This window comes from Bufo gargarizans, chromosome 8 (genome assembly GCF_014858855.1).
Source record: "Bufo gargarizans isolate SCDJY-AF-19 chromosome 8, ASM1485885v1, whole genome shotgun sequence".
NCBI lineage: Eukaryota > Metazoa > Chordata > Amphibia > Anura > Bufonidae > Bufo > Bufo gargarizans.
Genome location: NC_058087.1, coordinates 44,551,583 through 44,572,628, shown reverse-complemented (window position 1 = coordinate 44,572,628; position 21,046 = coordinate 44,551,583). Strand labels below are relative to the sequence as shown.

The 21,046-nt window shown below is 45.0% G+C and overlaps 1 protein-coding gene across 1 annotated transcript in view; it reads left to right on the top strand.

Annotated features, from left to right (window-relative positions):
* CERKL (ceramide kinase like) overlaps positions 1 to 21,046 on the top strand; it is a 160,097-nt gene that overhangs the window by 68,356 nt on the left and 70,695 nt on the right. Inside the window, exon 3 of the mRNA XM_044302594.1 lies at positions 4,706 to 4,837. Coding sequence (XP_044158529.1) covers positions 4,706 to 4,837 — 132 coding nt within the window. The remainder of the gene's footprint in view (positions 1 to 4,705; positions 4,838 to 21,046) is intronic.

Genomic DNA, 21,046 nt, shown 5'->3' with positions numbered 1-21,046 from the left:
TAGTAAAATAGCGCTGGAGGGGTTAAAAAAATAAAATAATTTAACTCACCTTAATCCACTTGCTCGCGCAGCCCGGCTTCTCTTCTGTCTTCTTATTTGCTGTGTGCAGGAAAAGGACCTGTGGTGACGTCACTCCGGTCATCACATGGTCCGTCACATGATCTTTTACCATGGTGATGGATCATGTGATGACCGGAGTGACGTCACCACAGGTCCTTTTCCTGCACACAGCAAATAAGAAGACAGAAGAGAAGCCGGGCTGCGCGAGCAAGTGGATTAAGGTGAGTTAAATTATTATTATAATTTTTTTTAACCCCTCCAGCGCTATTCTACTATTGTATTCAGAATGCTATTATTTTCCCTTAAAACCATGTTCTAAGGGGAAATAATAATGATCGGGTCTCCATCCCGTCTCCTAGCAACCATGCGTGAAAATCGCACCGCATCCACACTTGCTTGCGGATGCTTGCGATTTTCACGCAGCCCCATTCACTTCTTTGGGGCCTGCGTTGCGTGAAGAACGCACAAAATAGAGCTTGCTGCGATTTTCACGCAACGCACAAAGTGAAAATCACCGCTCATGTGAACAGCCCCATAGAAATGAATCGGTCAGGATTCAGTGCGGGTGCAATGCGTTCAACTCACACATTGCACCCGCGCGGAATACTCGCCCGTGTAAAAGGGGCCTAAGAGTGTTTCAACGGATATCAGTAGCGGTGTCAGTAGATACAGTGGTCTGTCTTACATTCTCTGCATTATGACTTTTAAAGGAAATTTGTCACCAGGCGCACCGCATTGTAGCTGAATGTAATGATGCCTTTCACATAGCAATCCGTTGTTTCCTTCTCGAGAAAAAAAATACTTTCAATCCATATGCAAATGAGCAGTTAAGTGCACTGAGGGTGGGCCCAAACCACTCTGTGCACCCTTGCTCCTCCTACCTCTGGCAGCGCCCCCCCCCCCCCCCGCTGTCCTTGATTGACCAAACCAGTCGAGGTGACTATGTAGAAAACTGGTCCCGTCAATCAAAACGTGTGGGGAGGAGCTGGCAGAGGAAGCAAGGGTGCACAGAGTGGCCTAGGTCCGCCATTAAAGCACTTAAGTGCTCATTTGCTTATGGATTATAAGTGCTTTATCTCTAGAATGGAGCAACGGATCACTAAGTGAAAGGTATCATTACATTCAGCTGAGCTAGCCCTTCAATACATTGGGGCACATTTATTAAGACCGGCGTTTTAGGCGCCAGTCTTAATAAGCCCCTAAGCTGGCGGTGGATCCGCCGGAGTTATGAAGTGGCGCCGGCCTCTCCATAACTTTGGCGCATCCAGTGCCAGTTCTAAATGTAAGACAACTTCCCGAGAAAATGGTAAATGAGATGGGCCTGCCGGTCCATGCCCTTACCCGCTCACGCCACACCCACATTTGTAGACCTGGCATGAGAGGGACGAAGTCGCAGATCCCAGCGCAACTAACCGCTGAGCCGCCACCTGCGATTGAAATACGTCTAATTTAGGCGTATTTCAGATTAGTAAATGACCCCCATCGTGCCTGGTTTAGCAGTGAATTTCATAACAGCTTCCCTTTAATAATAATGTTTGGTTAAAAATGTTCTGAATACTTTCCCTGGAGCTAATGGAGCACGTGCACCGCCGTTACGTTCAGTGTCGATGGGGCAGATAAAAAGAGGTGATCTATGAATTCGGCTGTTTCCATCACCCCCATAGACATTGTATGGAGCGGCAGGATGTATGTGTGACCACTGCTCCATCCAGACTCCTCACTGTGGTCGTGCAGTAAGGAGAAACTCCATTCATGGGAAGCATACCTGTGGGGCCCCCAGCCATCAGACATTTATCACCTACCCTGTGGATGGGGGACAAACGTAATATTTTTTTTTTAAACCCCTTTAATCAATGTATTGAGCGGGATTTGCACAGCAGGCTCTCAGTTCAGATACAGATTTTCTTTTTTTTCTGCATGTGACAGTGGTTGTCTTAGAAAATGTTCCTTGAAAATGCGCACATTTTTCTACCGTTCATGTATCATTGTTCTCTCTTGTAGCGAGCCATGAGGCCGGATGAGCGGCACTGTAACAGGACAGGCTTCCAACTTCTAGATGCTTATTGTCAGAGATTGCAACTGGTGTGTAGGGAGAGGAAGGTCTAACATGGCAACGCTGACACGGCTGCGACACTGGGAGAAAAGACATGTTAAGTGGGGGCTTCAGTGTGCCCTGAAACTGTTCACTTACCCACAAACCGCACAGCCATTACAATCAGCCCTATAGTCCTCCTGATGACACTGCTGGTCCAAACCAAATGAAAACCCCTTCACGCATTTTGACGTACAGGTACGTCATTGCGTGCCAGGGGATGTATGGAGCGGGTCTCTGCAGTGAGCCCGCTCCATACGCGCTATATGCCGGCTGTATGATACAGCCGGCATCCGGCCGTGCTGACAGGAAGCGGCGATCGCACCGCCCCTGCCATTTAACCCCTCAGGTGGTGCGATCAAGGCTGATCGCGGCACCTGTGAAGTGATGCGGCTCCATCTTCCTTCCAATCGGATGCCCCCGCAGTGATATCGCGGGGCTCTTGAAGGCCTGCCATGGCTTTCTCCATACTCTGTACGAGGTATAGTGTAGAATGGAGTGTGTAAAAATCCTATTCACCGTAATAGATCTCTATTATGGTGAATGGGAGAGGGGATCAAAAGATCCCATGTACAAGGCCCCTATGGGGGCTAATTGTAAAAAAAGTTTAAAGTAAAAAACTAAAAGTTAAAAAACACCAATATATTAAAAGTTTTAAACATATTGGGTATGTCCGCATCTGAAAAATGTCTGAACTATTAAAATATTTTTAATTAATATATTTTTACAAAATTCTTGTGCGGTGAACGTAGCAACAAAGCAACAGAAAAAAAAAGAAAAACACACAATTTGCCTTTTTTTTTTTTCATTTTGTTTCCCCCCCAAAAAATTGAATAACGGTGATCAAAATGTTGTATATACTACAGAAATGGCATCAATGAAAACTACAGTTTGTTATGCAAAAAACAAGCCCTTATAAAGCTCTGTAGATAGACCACAATATAAAAAAGTAATAGCTGTCAGAATATAGCGATGCAAATGAAAAAATAATATTTTTCTAAAGGTTTTAATTTATTTTTTAAAGTAGTAAAACAAAATAAAAAAGGTTCAGTTTTGGTATCGCCGCATTCGTATTGAGCCTCAGAATAAGAACGTGAGGTCATTTTTAGTGCATAGTGAACGCTGTGATGTCAAAAACCTTGGTGGAATTCATTTTTATTTTTTTTATTTTGCCACACGAATTTTTTACTTTTTTCTATTACAAGACATGGTAAATTAAATGGTGGCATAAAAAAATGCATCTTGTCCTGAAAAAAAGAAGCCCTCATATAGCTATGTGAAAGGAAAAATAAAAAAGTTATGGCTTTTGGAACATGAGGAGGAAAATTCAAAAATGTAAAAATGAAAATAGGCCTGGTCTTGAAAGGGTTAACCGTCAATTTAGAAACCACAGAGGCCGCATGCTGGCGCAGTTTGGCCGCATCAGTACCGCTCTGTCTTGGCCTTACTTTTGTCTTGATGCCACCAGACTTTATTGGCTTTGAGAGAATAAAGTGGCAGCACTATGCCCAACACCGTGTATGATTTTGGAGTAAAGTATGGTAAACGAAAGGTATAAGGACTCGTATCTGGCTGCAGACTTTTTTTTTTCTTTTGGTTTCATTGTCACTTTAAAATCATTGCTTCATGACCAATAGAAATTGTCATCATTTATGAAAGTATTTGTTGGTCACATTTACATTTTTTTCCCAGTGCGACTCAATTTGGGGAAGGGAACAATTTTCGGTGAGAGAAACATTCCTGTTATAGAAAAACATTCACAGGCGAACATTCTGAAAATGTATCACTTGAAGACTAAATCATAAATGTAAACATGTAGAACTTCTAAAGTTAGCCTCTTACATTTACTACTATGGGGACAGAGGCTTGTGTTATTACTGTATTGCATTTACAGTACTTTGTAAGTCTTTCTATAAAACGTAGACATCCTGACAGGGAACGTAGATTGTGAGCTCCCCTGGGGACTGCAAGCAATGGTAATGTCTGTAAAGCTCGGCGGAGTATGTCAGCAATACAGTATACAATTATTAATACATAAATATTTATACAAATAGATAAATAAAAAAATAAAACATTAAAAGCATTTTTTCTCATGCACATGACCGTAGTTTGGGTCCGCATTTGATCCACTTTTTTGGGGGCGGGTAAGATGCGGACCCATTCACTTCAACGGGGAGGCAAAAGATGCGGACAGCACTCCATATGCTGTCTGCATCCGCACATCTGTTCCATGGCGTCCGCAAAATTATAGAACATGTCCCATTCTTGTCTGCTCTATGGCCACGGATAGGACTGTGCTATCAGAAGCCGGCCGTTCCGCAAAATGCAGATTTCACATGACCGGTATCCATGGATCGCAAAAACGCCTACGGCCATGTGCACGAGCCCTTACACTTGAATAAAGATAAAGTGCAGTACCTGACATGGCCATGGTCAATAGTGGCGCTCTTTCAGAAAAAAAAAAAATTATCCTGGACAATACCTCTAAATTGTCTTGCATTATTTTATCTTCTACAAATGTCTAATATTGTATTATTTTTTTTTCTCTTTTAGGTTTTCCTAATCGACCAAAGTCTCTAAAAGTAATCATAAACCCTCACAGCCATAAAGGAGAGGCGCCCAATGTGTATTACCGGCACGTAGCTCCTCTTTTTAAGCTCGCTGACATTCAGACCCACGTTACAGGTAAGTTTGTTTCAATAAATAAATCAGCTGAATAGAGACAGAAAATATTGCTAAGCAACCAAGACAAGCTGCACTTTCGGCTAATCCCCACTGGCTTTCAGCCGCAGCTTAAAGTACAGTAAATCAGGTTACATACCCGATATTACTATATCATCTCATCTCCTGTCTCTTTCACTCACAGCCATCTCTACATCTCAAGTTCACTGCAATTTATTATAAAACTGTAGTGTTTTCTTTACAACAAAATCAGTAATAACTATTATTATGCAGAGTGTTTTATATCTCTACGTATCCAAATCAAAACCTTGTTTTAAAGGGGTTGCGGCATAAACTAATTTTCACTCTAAAGTTTCTTTTCATCAAGTACTCGAGCTCCCCTTCCTCCTTAGATTTTTTTTTTAGTTCTTTTAAATTTATCTCACTTGCAGTTTTCTCTTATCCCCCATGCTTGACTCCTCCTTCCTGGTTTGTCATGTGACTGCGGTCCCGTCAGGCCTTAGGGCGGTGAGATATGTCCTGACATCGCCGTTTCTGCGGCATATCTAATTGTGGATTTTAGTGCGGATTTGATGTGGTTTTGCCGCAGATCTCCCCCTTCCATTGAAAAGGGTGAAATCCGCAGCTAAAACCGCAAACATAATTGACATGCTTTTTATTTTTAAATCCGTGCAGCAGGTCAATCTGCAATGTTTACATGAGATTTCTGTAATCTCATACACTTTGCTGGTACTGTAATTCGCTGCGGTTTGTAACGCGCAGGAATCCGTGTAGACAAACTGCACGTATTCCACAATGTGTGCCGGTGACTCTAAGAAGCAGAATCTGGCAGAACATAACAACTTATTCACACTACTCCTGATAATAAATAGTATGTTTGTACTGCTCTCATCAGCCCCTACATGGTGCTGCCAGCAGTTTAGCATAGTCAAAACTGCTGACAGATTCTCTTTAAGTAATTTAATTATCTGTAAGAAACTAGAATACATAGGCGGTTATTTACTAAGCTGAAATACGCCTAAATTAGGTGTATTTCAGACACAGATGGCGGCTCAACGGTTAGTAAATAAATGTGCCCCTTATTCCATGCATCTACTCATGTTCTATATCCTTTTTAAAGTGGATCTTTTCACCCTGTAGCCCTCAGCCAAACTGTGTGCTATTGTTCAATTAGTCTCACGTCTTTTTTTCTTGAAGTGTTCTTGACATAAGTTCATTTTCTTAGTACATTGCTTTAGGAGTCAGATTTGTCTCGTATGCAGCTCCCTGTTCTCTGCAGAGTTGTAATTTCCAACACAGTCCCATTCACATAAAAAAATCAGAAAATGTTATAACAAATTCTCATCTTCCGACATTTCTTTTTACCTACATATTATTGACTGATTTTACTGGTTTTCTTACTTGCCTATTACAATCCACTTTGTCCGTTCAGCTCTGTACATCACAGGTTTCATTTTCTGACTGTGACACCTGGTGGCCACATCAAGCAGAGGCCACTACAAAGTCTGCTAATCCTACAACTAACAAGATTATACCTTAAAGGGGTTTTACGGGAATAGTTTTTCTGTGTGGTAATGTAGAAAAGCTGACGCTATAAGTAACAATACATCTGCAGATACAGTCCTTTAAGTCTGATTCAAACTAGGGTTGAGCGAATCGGATTCGGATTTCTTATAAAAACTTTGTTCATAATATGGGCTCCGTCCTACTGTAAAATGTATGGCCTCCGCAGAGGTATTGCCGAAGATTCAGCAAATATTGCGCGAATTACTTTTTCTCGCCTCTATCACGTGTCACTTTGTTTATTTGCATAAATTACTGTATCAAAATACGAAGCTGAACTCGGCTTCATTAGTGAGCGCTGCCACTTCATTCAGCTCTATGGAACTGCTGGAGATAGCCGAGCGCTTGTGACCGGCAGTCCCATATGGAGTGGCAGAGATGCGGAACAGGGGCCCCTTGTCTAGTAATTAGCAGGGGGCCTCAGCAGTCAGACCCCCACTGATCAGACACTTATCCCCGATCCTGTGGATAGAGAATACGTTGTCCTCAAAGATTTGGCTTTTTTTATTTGGATTTTTTAAATTAATAATAGAAGCAGTCATTTATTACACTGCCTCATAGGTTTAGGAAGTCTTCAGTACATTTAGAATTAAAGAGAATGGGCCCCATCTATCAAAACTTTCTGTAAGAGATGGGTTAAGGGTGCTTTCACGTGTTATTTTTTTTTTGTGGTGGTTCATATTTTGTTTTCCATGAAGTTTCCACTCTATGGACGATAAGGACTCCTTTTCTCTCTGGAAATTGCCCATAGTAATCATTTAGATGGTTGCTTTAATTTACTAAAACATACTGGAAAATTAAAACATTTTTGATAACTGAGACACAATTTTTCGTTTTCATTTTGGCAATTCGTATGGCTTCAAGGAGTTTTCTGAGATGTTCTCCTCAGGATAGTAAATCAAGGTAAGGCCTCATGCACACGACCATTGTTTGGGTCCGCATCCGAGCCGCTGTTTTGGCGGCTCGGATGCGGACCCATTCACTTCAAAGGGGCCGCAAAGGATGCGGACAGCACTCCGTGTGCTGTCCGCATACGTTGCTCCGTTCCCCAGCCCCGCTAAAAAAATATAACATGTCCTATTCTTGTCCGCGCTTTGTGGACAAGAATAGGCATTATATTGACAGCCCCCCGTTCCGCAAATTGCAGAAGGCACTTGGGCGGACCGCAAAAAACGGCACAGTCGTGTGCATGAGGCCTAAGTAGAAGCAGCACACAACGGTATCCCAGAGCTTGTATGTGGAATGCAACAGCTGTATCCAACACCACAGATCCCACGTGGACACAGAACAATTGCAGAAAAAGGTGTTACAGCCGCATCTCCAACAATCTCCTTTATTGTGGTATTTCAAAGCATATGTGCAAACAGACAATGCAACGTTTCAGCTGTCCTCCGCCTTTGTCAAGCATACAATGTACATCCGTTAATTCCACATATAAATAGTAAAATACTTATACCGCCTCCAACAATCCAATCCAATCATCAGTGTGTGGGTTAGATACCTATTGCCCAAGCAAAGACATCCCATTGGGCAGAAATCCCAATGCTTGCTTTGCATAGTAGATGATTGCACCCGAGTTCTTACCTCAGCTCAAAGTGGCCCACAAGTGAGAAATGTGGGGAAATATCCTTATTTAAAAATTAACTTTTATACGATATACATTAAAATATACACCTAGGATGTATCACAAAAACAAAACATGTAGTAAAGGGGTACTGTGGTGTCAACCCCACTGCTGGCAGGAAGGGAAAAGATACTTCTTGACACTAAAGCGCCTGTATATGCGCTCAAAATGTAACCAACCAACATACACACAAACAACATATATTGGGGTTCATCAATGAATAACCCACTTCTGGTAGAGCAAGGAAAAGATGTCACTGCCGCGCCTGTGTGGACGCAGGCAGTCTTACCTTACCGACCAGGTGACTGGGATCAGCACAGCAGGGGACCAGGCCTGATGAAAAGGAGTATAGACAGGAGTTGTAGTCATGAAAATAGCGGTACTGTGCCCTATATCGCCCTATATTCTTGATAGGAATGGGGCCTATTTTCATGCTACCTGTCTATACAGAGCACTCGCCCTAGAAAGGGCGACCCCGTCCGGATGCCTGTCCCTAGTTAGGACCTGAACCCTAAGATAAAAAAGAACAAAAATAATAATTGCTGTAGTGACTACAAGCCTCCCGACGTGGCACGTTTCTGTCGTGTCGACTCCTCAGGGGGATTTAAAACTAGTAGAGACCAAAAAAGGGGCAGAAAACCGCTCTATAACCGCAGGTAGCAGTCTGGTATACACTGTGGTTAAGCGGCATCTTAGAACACTAGACTCAAACAATAATAAAGTTCAGAATCTAGGGGCAGGCATCCGTGGTGCTGGATCGCCATGCTGCAGAGGAATAAATGCTTCTCCGCTTTTCAGTGTGGGAGGATAATATGGTCCTCAGTCTGGTGGTGTCCCTATCATTCAGGGGGTTCTTCAACCTATGCCAGCCACCCTGACACATACCTTGGTGAAGTTTAAATACATTCCCAGCGCGCCTCTTGTTGGGAGACCGCCCTGTCAGCACCTGCGCCGGCGTGTGACGTCACGCGCGTGCGCCTCGACGCGCAACACGTCGCCGCATGTACCACATGATTACGGCGGCCAATCAGGTCCGGAGGCGGAGGGGAATAGCGGTTACCCTGGAGACTGTCAACAGGAAGTAACTTCACAGTACATCTCTAGATAGAGGCGTCCGTGGCAACGCTGTGATAAGAAGTAACAGCAACATAGGGCCGATATTTCTTGCAAGATACCAGCAACATGATAATAATACAGGAAACTGGACATATTACCAGGTGTTTAACAAATGTTTGGGATAGATAGATATCGCATACATATACATATTGGCATGAGGAAGGGGATGCCTTCATAATCAGGGGTATGGACTCCAATACCGGAAATGTGAATTATCATTGCCAGTGTAGGCATCATCGCCACTATTGGAGATACTACCCCATTTTATATGAAGCACCCGAAATCCAGCCTTTCATTTAGGCCTAGGGGTGCAGATGTTTTAAGTTGAAAGATCCAGCGAGATTCCTGTTGCAGCAGGCACCTGTCCCAATTACCTCCTCTCACAGGTGGCTTGACCAAATCAAAACCCAGGAATTTCAGGGAAGGTTTTCCATTATGTACAGTGTGTACATGTTTCGAGATAGGGGTATCTCGTTTGTGAGAGATATCCCCTAGGTGCTCACCTATCCGCCTCCTGAATTCACGTATCGTTTTGCCCACATATTCAATCCCACATTCACACTGGATCCGATAGATGACCCCTCTGGATTTACAGTTAATGAAATGTGGGATTGAATATGTTTTCTGGGTGACATTGCTTACAAACGACTTGGTGACGTCTATGCGTTTGCATGCTATACAGTTCCCACATCTATAGCATCCCACACTCCTAGGTCGCAACCAGGTGGTTTTGGTGCGATCAGGTGCATAATGACTGTGCACGAGCTTGTCGCGTATGTTCGATCCTCTGCGATAGGTAATTTGGGGTTGATCACCCAGGACATCTTTCAAGTCGGGATCCATTTTGAGAATCTGCCAGTGGCGTCCCAAAATCTGCCTCACTTGTTTGGACCCCCTATCAAAATTGGCGATCATTCTCGTGACCCTAGTTGGCGGGAGAGATGGTTGATTAGATGTGAGCAATGGTCCTCTTGGTCTAGACAGGGCTGTCTGGTACGCCGATCTCAAAACATAGTCCGGGTATCCCCTGGACAAGAATCTACTCCTCATATCCGCTGCTTGATTGATAAAATCACGTTTATCAGAGCAATTACGTCTCAAACGTAAATATTGCCCCCTAGGAATTCCTGTCCTGAGTGGGAGAGGGTGATTGCTCTCCCACCTCAGGAGGGAATTCGTAGAGGTGGCCTTCCTATAAATCGATGTATCCAGCTCCCCCCTCCCATTCTTGGAGATTTTTATATCGAGAAAGGGCAAGGTGGTGGGATGGGACTCGCTAGTGAAGCGCATACCGATCTTGTTGTGATTCAGATACTGGACAAAGGCTTCAAAAGTCCCAAGGTCACCATTCCAGAGAATAAAAATGTCGTCGATGTATCGCGCCCACAGACCAATCTCATACGTCTCCAGGGCTTCATCCTCCTTAAATACGATGGTCTCCTCCCACCAGCCCAGGAACAGATTGGCATACGATGGGGCACAGGGGCTCCCCATCGCCGTACCCCTGAGCTGGTGGTAGGTCCTCCCATCAAAGGTGAAAAAGTTACGTGTAAGCGTAAACTCAAGCAGACGTAGGACAAATTGGCTGTGGGCGCGATACTGACAACCCCGGGATCGGAGAAAGTGTTCTACCGCGTTGAGACCCAGATTGTGTGGTATAGATGAATACAGAGCCTCAACGTCAATACTGGAAAGGAGACATGTATCTTCCAGTGTCAACCCCTCAAGACGCTTCAGGAGGTCTGTGGTGTCTCTAACATGGGAGGGGAGAGCCGTGACAAACGGTGCCAGTACCCGGTCGATATAAATACCCAAGTTCTGGTTAAGGTTGTCCACCCCCGATACAATAGGTCTCCCCTTTAGGGGGGTGACCCCCTTATGCACCTTGGGGAGGCTATAGAAGGTAGATTTCCGAGGGTACGGAGGGAACAGAAAGGCAAATTCGTCAGCGGAGATGATGTTCTTAGCTTTGGCTTCTTCCAAAATATTTTTAAGTTCACGCCTGTAGCCCTCAGTGGGGTCACTATGTAGTACTTCATACGTCCCTGAATCAGACAGTATATTCCTACACATATTCACATATTGCGCCGAGTCCATGACCACGACATTCCCCCCCTTGTCAGCGGGTTTAATAACGATTTGGTGGTCGTCAGCTAGTGATGAAATAGCGGTGGTCACAGACTCGGCGCAGTTAGAATAGTGTGTGGACACCTTGAGATCCTCAAGGTCTTTGGTAACCATGTTAAGGAATACATCTATACACGAAAGTTCATTCGCAGTTGGTGGCATCTTTGTACTCTTTACTTTTAAGTTGGTAAAAGGACCGTTGCCCAGAGGGTTATCCTCGTTGGAGTCTAGGGACTGCAGGACTTTTACATCCTTCAGTAGTCCCATAGGGATCCCTAACTCAAGGCATTGACGGCGGTCCATAAGTTTGAAATGTTTGTGCCACCTTAGTTTGCGAATGAATAGATTAACGTCTTTTACAGATGAAAATCTATCAAATTTTGGGGTGGGCACAAAGCTAAGACCTAGTTCGAGAGCCTTAATTTCCTCAGTGTTTAACACACGTGAGGAAAGATTAAGGACTTGTGGTCCCAAGACTAGTTCGGAGGTTTCTGTATGCGGTTGCGTAGCGGGTATTCTATGTTCTGGTTGAACTGGCCTAAAAAACGATTGTCCTGGCCTCTGTATGGGCCTCGACCTCTACCTCTCCTATACCTACCCCTATTAGGGTGTTGACCCACTTTAGGGGCAGTTTCTCTCTCAGAGTCGGATAGGTCAGTTTCAGTAGAAGATCTTTCAGAATTACTTGGTACCGTGTCTCTTCTTGTATTATTAAGAGAAGAATATATACGGTTTTCTTTAAAATCTGAAAGATCTCTAATAAACTGTCGATGTTTCCTTTCTTTAAGATGGTATTGGTATTTTTCTAGGGTAAGTTGGAGCTGCTTTTCTTTATTCTGGAATTCCGCCTCTTGCGAAAAAGTCTGTACTACCTCTGTATATTCTGTCAGTTTCTGACTAAGGGTGGCTAGGTTGGCTCTCTCCTCCTCCAGCAGAAGCCTCATCAACCTGAGGGAACTACTAGTAGCTTCCTGCTCCCACTTGGTCAGGAAGCCAGGATGTTGTCGTAGGCGAACCGCTGGGAGGAGAGAGATACGTAGCCCCCTAGGAACAATGTTATTTTTAATATAGTTATCTAAACTTTGCACCTCCCACCAGGACGTAATCTGTTCTTTATAGACCTGAGTAAGGTCTGAAAATGCGGTTTGAAAGGATGGTAGATACTTTTTTTGGGTGAACTGTTTGTCCGAAAATATATCCTTGGCCTCATGTAACCAGTTCTCTGCATCAAAACCTGTTGCCAGGAATCCTGCCATATCAGTAGGAAATGATAATATCTGATTGAGACTATTGGTGAAAACAGTCCCACTGATATTTCAAGATTACCAAAGCTCAAAGTGGCCCACAAGTGAGAAATGTGGGGAAATATCCTTATTTAAAAATTAACTTTTATACGATATACATTAAAATATACACCTAGGATGTATCACAAAAACAAAACATGTAGTAAAGGGGTACTGTGGTGTCAACCCCACTGCTGGCAGGAAGGGAAAAGATACTTCTTGACACTAAAGCGCCTGTATATGCGCTCAAAATGTAACCAACCAACATACACACAAACAACATATATTGGGGTTCATCAATGAATAACCCACTTCTGGTAGAGCAAGGAAAAGATGTCACTGCCGCGCCTGTGTGGACGCAGGCAGTCTTACCTTACCGACCAGGTGACTGGGATCAGCACAGCAGGGGACCAGGCCTGATGAAAAGGAGTATAGACAGGAGTTGTAGTCATGAAAATAGCGGTACTGTGCCCTATATCGCCCTATATTCTTGATAGGAATGGGGCCTATTTTCATGCTACCTGTCTATACAGAGCACTCGCCCTAGAAAGGGCGACCCCGTCCGGATGCCTGTCCCTAGTTAGGACCTGAACCCTAAGATAAAAAAGAACAAAAATAATAATTGCTGTAGTGACTACAAGCCTCCCGACGTGGCACGTTTCTGTCGTGTCGACTCCTCAGGGGGATTTAAAACTAGTAGAGACCAAAAAAGGGGCAGAAAACCGCTCTATAACCGCAGGTAGCAGTCTGGTATACACTGTGGTTAAGCGGCATCTTAGAACACTAGACTCAAACAATAATAAAGTTCAGAATCTAGGGGCAGGCATCCGTGGTGCTGGATCGCCATGCTGCAGAGGAATAAATGCTTCTCCGCTTTTCAGTGTGGGAGGATAAGATGGTCCTCAGTCTGGTGGTGTCCCTATCATTCAGGGGGTTCTTCAACCTATGCCAGCCACCCTGACACATACCTTGGTGAAGTTTAAATACATTCCCAGCGCGCCTCTTGTTGGGAGACCGCCCTGTCAGCACCTGCGCCGGCGTGTGACGTCACGCGCGTGCGCCTCGACGCGCAACACGTCGCCGCATGTACCACATGATTACGGCGGCCAATCAGGTCCGGAGGCGGAGGGGAATAGCGGTTACCCTGGAGACTGTCAACAGGAAGTAACTTCACAGTACATCTCTAGATAGAGGCGTCCGTGGCAACGCTGTGATAAGAAGTAACAGCAACATAGGGCCGATATTTCTTGCAAGATACCAGCAACATGATAATAATACAGGAAACTGGACATATTACCAGGTGTTTAACAAATGTTTGGGATAGATAGATATCGCATACATATACATATTGGCATGAGGAAGGGGATGCCTTCATAATCAGGGGTATGGACTCCAATACCGGAAATGTGAATTATCATTGCCAGTGTAGGCATCATCGCCACTATTGGAGATACTACCCCATTTTATATGAAGCACCCGAAGTCCAGCCTTTCATTTAGGCCTAGGGGTGCAGATGTTTTAAGTTGAAAGATCCAGCGAGATTCCTGTTGCAGCAGGCACCTGTCCCAATTACCTCCTCTCACAGGTGGCTTGACCAAATCAAAACCCAGGAATTTCAGGGAAGGTTTTCCATTATGTACAGTGTGTACATGTTTCGAGATAGGGGTATCTCGTTTGTGAGAGATATCCCCTAGGTGCTCACCTATCCGCCTCCTGAATTCACGTATCGTTTTGCCCACATATTCAATCCCACATTCACACTGGATCCGATAGATGACCCCTCTGAAACATATTCAATCCCACATTTCATTAACTGTAAATCCAGAGGGGTCATCCATCGGATCCAGTGTGAATGTGGGATTGAATATGTGGGCAAAACGATACGTGAATTCAGGAGGCGGATAGGTGAGCACCTAGGGGATATCTCTCACAAACGAGATACCCCTATCTCGAAACATGTACACACTGTACATAATGGAAAACCTTCCCTGAAATTCCTGGGTTTTGATTTGGTCAAGCCACCTGTGAGAGGAGGTAATTGGGACAGGTGCCTGCTGCAACAGGAATCTCGCTGGATCTTTCAACTTAAAACATCTGCACCCCTAGGCCTAAATGAAAGGCTGGATTTCGGGTGCTTCATATAAAATGGGGTAGTATCTCCAATAGTGGCGATGATGCCTACACTGGCAATGATAATTCACATTTCCGGTATTGGAGTCCATACCCCTGATTATGAAGGCATCCCCTTCCTCATGCCAATATGTATATGTATGCGATATCTATCTATCCCAAACATTTGTTAAACACCTGGTAATATGTCCAGTTTCCTGTATTATTATCATGTTGCTGGTATCTTGCAAGAAATATCGGCCCTATGTTGCTGTTACTTCTTATCACAGCGTTGCCACGGACGCCTCTATCTAGAGATGTACTGTGAAGTTACTTCCTGTTGACAGTCTCCAGGGTAACCGCTATTCCCCTCCGCCTCCGGACCTGATTGGCCGCCGTAATCATGTGGTACATGCGGCGACGTGTTGCGCGTCGAGGCGCACGCGCGTGACGTCACACGCCGGCGCAGGTGCTGACAGGGCGGTCTCCCAACAAGAGGCGCGCTGGGAATGTATTTAAACTTCACCAAGGTATGTGTCAGGGTGGCTGGCATAGGTTGAAGAACCCCCTGAATGATAGGGACACCACCAGACTGAGGACCATCTTATCCTCCCACACTGAAAAGCGGAGAAGCATTTATTCCTCTGCAGCATGGCGATCCAGCACCACGGATGCCTGCCCCTAGATTCTGAACTTTATTATTGTTTGAGTCTAGTGTTCTAAGATGCCGCTTAACCACAGTGTATACCAGACTGCTACCTGCGGTTATAGAGCGGTTTTCTGCCCCTTTTTTGGTCTCTACTAGTTTTAAATCCCCCTGAGGAGTCGACACGACAGAAACGTGCCACGTCGGGAGGCTTGTAGTCACTACAGCAATTATTATTTTTGTTCTTTTTTATCTTAGGGTTCAGGTCCTAACTAGGGACAGGCATCCGGACGGGGTCGCCCTTTCTAGGGCGAGTGCTCTGTATAGACAGGTAGCATGAAAATAGGCCCCATTCCTATCAAGAATATAGGGCGATATAGGGCACAGTACCGCTATTTTCATGACTACAACTCCTGTCTATACTCCTTTTCATCAGGCCTGGTCCCCTGCTGTGCTGATCCCAGTCACCTGGTCGGTAAGGTAAGACTGCCTGCGTCCACACAGGCGCGGCAGTGACATCTTTTCCTTGCTCTACCAGAAGTGGGTTATTCATTGATGAACCCCAATATATGTTGTTTGTGTGTATGTTGGTTGGTTACATTTTGAGCGCATATACAGGCGCTTTAGTGTCAAGAAGTATCTTTTCCCTTCCTGCCAGCAGTGGGGTTGACACCACAGTACCCCTTTACTACATGTTTTGTTTTTGTGATACATCCTAGGTGTATATTTTAATGTATATCGTATAAAAGTTAATTTTTAAATAAGGATATTTCCCCACATTTCTCACTTGTGGGCCACTTTGAGCTTTGGTAATCTTGAAATATCAGTGGGACTGTTTTCACCAATAGTCTCAATCAGATATTATCATTTCCTACTGATATGGCAGGATTCCTGGCAACAGGTTTTGATGCAGAGAACTGGTTACATGAGGCCAAGGATATATTTTCGGACAAACAGTTCACCCAAAAAAAGTATCTACCATCCTTTCAAACCGCATTTTCAGACCTTACTCAGGTCTATAAAGAACAGATTACGTCCTGGTGGGAGGTGCAAAGTTTAGATAACTATATTAAAAATAACATTGTTCCTAGGGGGCTACGTATCTCTCTCCTCCCAGCGGTTCGCCTACGACAACATCCTGGCTTCCTGACCAAGTGGGAGCAGGAAGCTACTAGTAGTTCCCTCAGGTTGATGAGGCTTCTGCTGGAGGAGGAGAGAGCCAACCTAGCCACCCTTAGTCAGAAACTGACAGAATATACAGAGGTAGTACAGACTTTTTCGCAAGAGGCGGAATTCCAGAATAAAGAAAAGCAGCTCCAACTTACCCTAGAAAAATACCAATACCATCTTAAAGAAAGGAAACATCGACAGTTTATTAGAGATCTTTCAGATTTTAAAGAAAACCGTATATATTCTTCTCTTAATAATACAAGAAGAGACACGGTACCAAGTAATTCTGAAAGATCTTCTACTGAAACTGACCTATCCGACTCTGAGAGAGAAACTGCCCCTAAAGTGGGTCAACACCCTAATAGGGGTAGGTATAGGAGAGGTAGAGGTCGAGGCCCATACAGAGGCCAGGACAATCGTTTTTTAGGCCAGTTCAACCAGAACATAGAATACCCGCTACGCAACCGCATACAGAAACCTCCGAACTAGTCTTGGGACCACAAGTCCTTAATCTTTCCTCACGTGTGTTAAACACTGAGGAAATTAAGGCTCTCGAACTAGGTCTTAGCTTTGTGCCCACCCCAAAATTTGATAGATTTTCATCTGTAAAAGACGTTAATCTATTCATTCGCAAACTAAGGTGGCACAAACATTTCAAACTTATGGACCGCCGTCAATGCCTTGAGTTAGGGATCCCTATGGGACTACTGAAGGATGTAAAAGTCCTGCAGTCCCTAGACTCCAACGAGGATAACCCTCTGGGCAACGGTCCTTTTACCAACTTAAAAGTAAAGAGTACAAAGATGCCACCAACTGCGAATGAACTTTCGTGTATAGATGTATTCCTTAACATGGTTACCAAAGACCTTGAGGATCTCAAGGTGTCCACACACTATTCTAACTGCGCCGAGTCTGTGACCACCGCTATTTCATCACTAGCTGACGACCACCAAATCGTTATTAAACCCGCTGACAAGGGGGGGAATGTCGTGGTCATGGACTCGGCGCAATATGTGAATATGTGTAGGAATATACTGTCTGATTCAGGGACGTATGAAGTACTACATAGTGACCCCACTGAGGGCTACAGGCGTGAACTTAAAAATATTTTGGAAGAAGCCAAAGCTAAGAACATCATCTCCGCTGACGAATTTGCCTTTCTGTTCCCTCCGTACCCTCGGAAATCTACCTTCTATAGCCTCCCCAAGGTGCATAAGGGGGTCACCCCCCTAAAGGGGAGACCTATTGTATCGGGGGTGGACAACCTTAACCAGAACTTGGGTATTTATATCGACCGGGTACTGGCACCGTTTGTCACGGCTCTCCCCTCCCATGTTAGAGACACCACAGACCTCCTGAAGCGTCTTGAGGGGTTGACACTGGAAGATACATGTCTCCTTTCCAGTATTGACGTTGAGGCTCTGTATTCATCTATACCACACAATCTGGGTCTCAACGCGGTAGAACACTTTCTCCGATCCCGGGGTTGTCAGTATCGCGCCCACAGCCAATTTGTCCTACGTCTGCTTGAGTTTACGCTTACACGTAACTTTTTCACCTTTGATGGGAGGACCTACCACCAGCTCAGGGGTACGGCGATGGGGAGCCCCTGTGCCCCATCGTATGCCAATCTGTTCCTGGGCTGGTGGGAGGAGACCATCGTATTTAAGGAGGATGAAGCCCTGGAGACGTATGAGATTGGTCTGTGGGCGCGATACATCGACGACATTTTTATTCTCTGGAATGGTGACCTTGGGACTTTTGAAGCCTTTGTCCAGTATCTGAATCACAACAAGATCGGTATGCGCTTCACTAGCGAGTCCCATCCCACCACCTTGCCCTTTCTCGATATAAAAATCTCCAAGAATGGGAGGGGGGAGCTGGATACATCGATTTATAGGAAGGCCACCTCTACGAATTCCCTCCTGAGGTGGGAGAGCAATCACCCTCTCCCACTCAGGACAGGAATTCCTAGGGGGCAATATTTACGTTTGAGACGTAATTGCTCTGATAAACGTGATTTTATCAATCAAGCAGCGGATATGAGGAGTAGATTCTTGTCCAGGGGATACCCGGACTATGTTTTGAGATCGGCGTACCAGACAGCCCTGTCTAGACCAAGAGGACCATTGCTCACATCTAATCAACCATCTCTCCCGCCAACTAGGGTCACGAGAATGATCGCCAATTTTGATAGGGGGTCCAAACAAGTGAGGCAGATTTTGGGACGCCACTGGCAGATTCTCAAAATGGATCCCGACTTGAAAGATGTCCTGGGTGATCAACCCCAAATTACCTATCGCAGAGGATCGAACATACGCGACAAGCTCGTGCACAGTCATTATGCACCTGATCGCACCAAAACCACCTGGTTGCGACCTAGGAGTGTGGGATGCTATAGATGTGGGAACTGTATAGCATGCAAACGCATAGACGTCACCAAGTCGTTTGTAAGCAATGTCACCCAGAAAACATATTCAATCCCACATTTCATTAACTGTAAATCCAGAGGGGTCATCTATCGGATCCAGTGTGAATGTGGGATTGAATATGTGGGCAAAACGATACGTGAATTCAGGAGGCGGATAGGTGAGCACCTAGGGGATATCTCTCACAAACGAGATACCCCTATCTCGAAACATGTACACACTGTACATAATGGAAAACCTTCCCTGAAATTCCTGGGTTTTGATTTGGTCAAGCCACCTGTGAGAGGAGGTAATTGGGACAGGTGCCTGCTGCAACAGGAATCTCGCTGGATCTTTCAACTTAAAACATCTGCACCCCTAGGCCTAAATGAAAGGCTGGATTTCGGGTGCTTCATATAAAATGGGGTAGTATCTCCAATAGTGGCGATGATGCCTACACTGGCAATGATAATTCACATTTCCGGTATTGGAGTCCATACCCCTGATTATGAAGGCATCCCCTTCCTCATGCCAATATGTATATGTATGCGATATCTATCTATCCCAAACATTTGTTAAACACCTGGTAATATGTCCAGTTTCCTGTATTATTATCATGTTGCTGGTATCTTGCAAGAAATATCGGCCCTATGTTGCTGTTACTTCTTATCACAGCGTTGCCACGGACGCCTCTATCTAGAGATGTACTGTGAAGTTACTTCCTGTTGACAGTCTCCAGGGTAACCGCTATTCCCCTCCGCCTCCGGACCTGATTGGCCGCCGTAATCATGTGGTACATGCGGCGACGTGTTGCGCGTCGAGGCGCACGCGCGTGACGTCACACGCCGGCGCAGGTGCTGACAGGGCGGTCTCCCAACAAGAGGCGCGCTGGGAATGTATTTAAACTTCACCAAGGTATGTGTCAGGGTGGCTGGCATAGGTTGAAGAACCCCCTGAATGATAGGGACACCACCAGACTGAGGACCATCTTATCCTCCCACACTGAAAAGCGGAGAAGCATTTATTCCTCTGCAGCATGGCGATCCAGCACCACGGATGCCTGCCCCTAGATTCTGAACTTTATTATTGTTTGAGTCTAGTGTTCTAAGATGCCGCTTAACCACAGTGTATACCAGACTGCTACCTGCGGTTATAGAGCGGTTTTCTGCCCCTTTTTTGGTCTCTACTAGTTTTAAATCCCCCTGAGGAGTCGACACGACAGAAACGTGCCACGTCGGGAGGCTTGTAGTCACTACAGCAATTATTATTTTTGTTCTTTTTTATCTTAGGGTTCAGGTCCTAACTAGGGACAGGCATCCGGACGGGGTCGCCCTTTCTAGGGCGAGTGCTCTGTATAGACAGGTAGCATGAAAATAGGCCCCATTCCTATCAAGAATATAGGGCGATATAGGGCACAGTACCGCTATTTTCATGACTACAACTCCTGTCTATACTCCTTTTCATCAGGCCTGGTCCCCTGCTGTGCTGATCCCAGTCACCTGGTCGGTAAGGTAAGACTGCCTGCGTCCACACAGGCGCGGCAGTGACATCTTTTCCTTGCTCTACCAGAAGTGGGTTATTCATTGATGAACCCCAATATATGTTGTTTGTGTGTATGTTGGTTGGTTACATTTTGAGCGCATATACAGGCGCTTTAGTGTCAAGAAGTATCTTTTCCCTTCCTGCCAGCAGTGGGGTTGACACCACAGTACCCCTTTACTACATGTTTTGTTTTTGTGATACATCCTAGGTGTATATTTTAATGTATATCGTATAAAAGTTAATTTTTAAATAAGGATATTTCCCCACATTTCTCACTTGTGGGCCACTTTGAGCTTTGGTAATCTTGAAATATCAGTGGGACTGTTTTCACCAATAGTCTCAATCAGATATTACGAGTTCTTACCTCCAAGGAGTAATCATGTCACAATACATTCCAGCTGCATGTTGGCGTCCATCAAGCGCTACTGCGCATGTCTGGCTGCAAAGCGTCCTGTGTGTACATGGCAACATCGCGCGCGCGTCTAGCATCGCGGGAATCGGCGAGATCTCATTCGCAATCACATGTTCATGCCTCCGCATCACCAGACGTCATCGTAGTCATCTGACCTGTGTGTTGCAAACAGCTCGTTCCTCCCACTCGCCTGACGTCACGCCGCATCATGT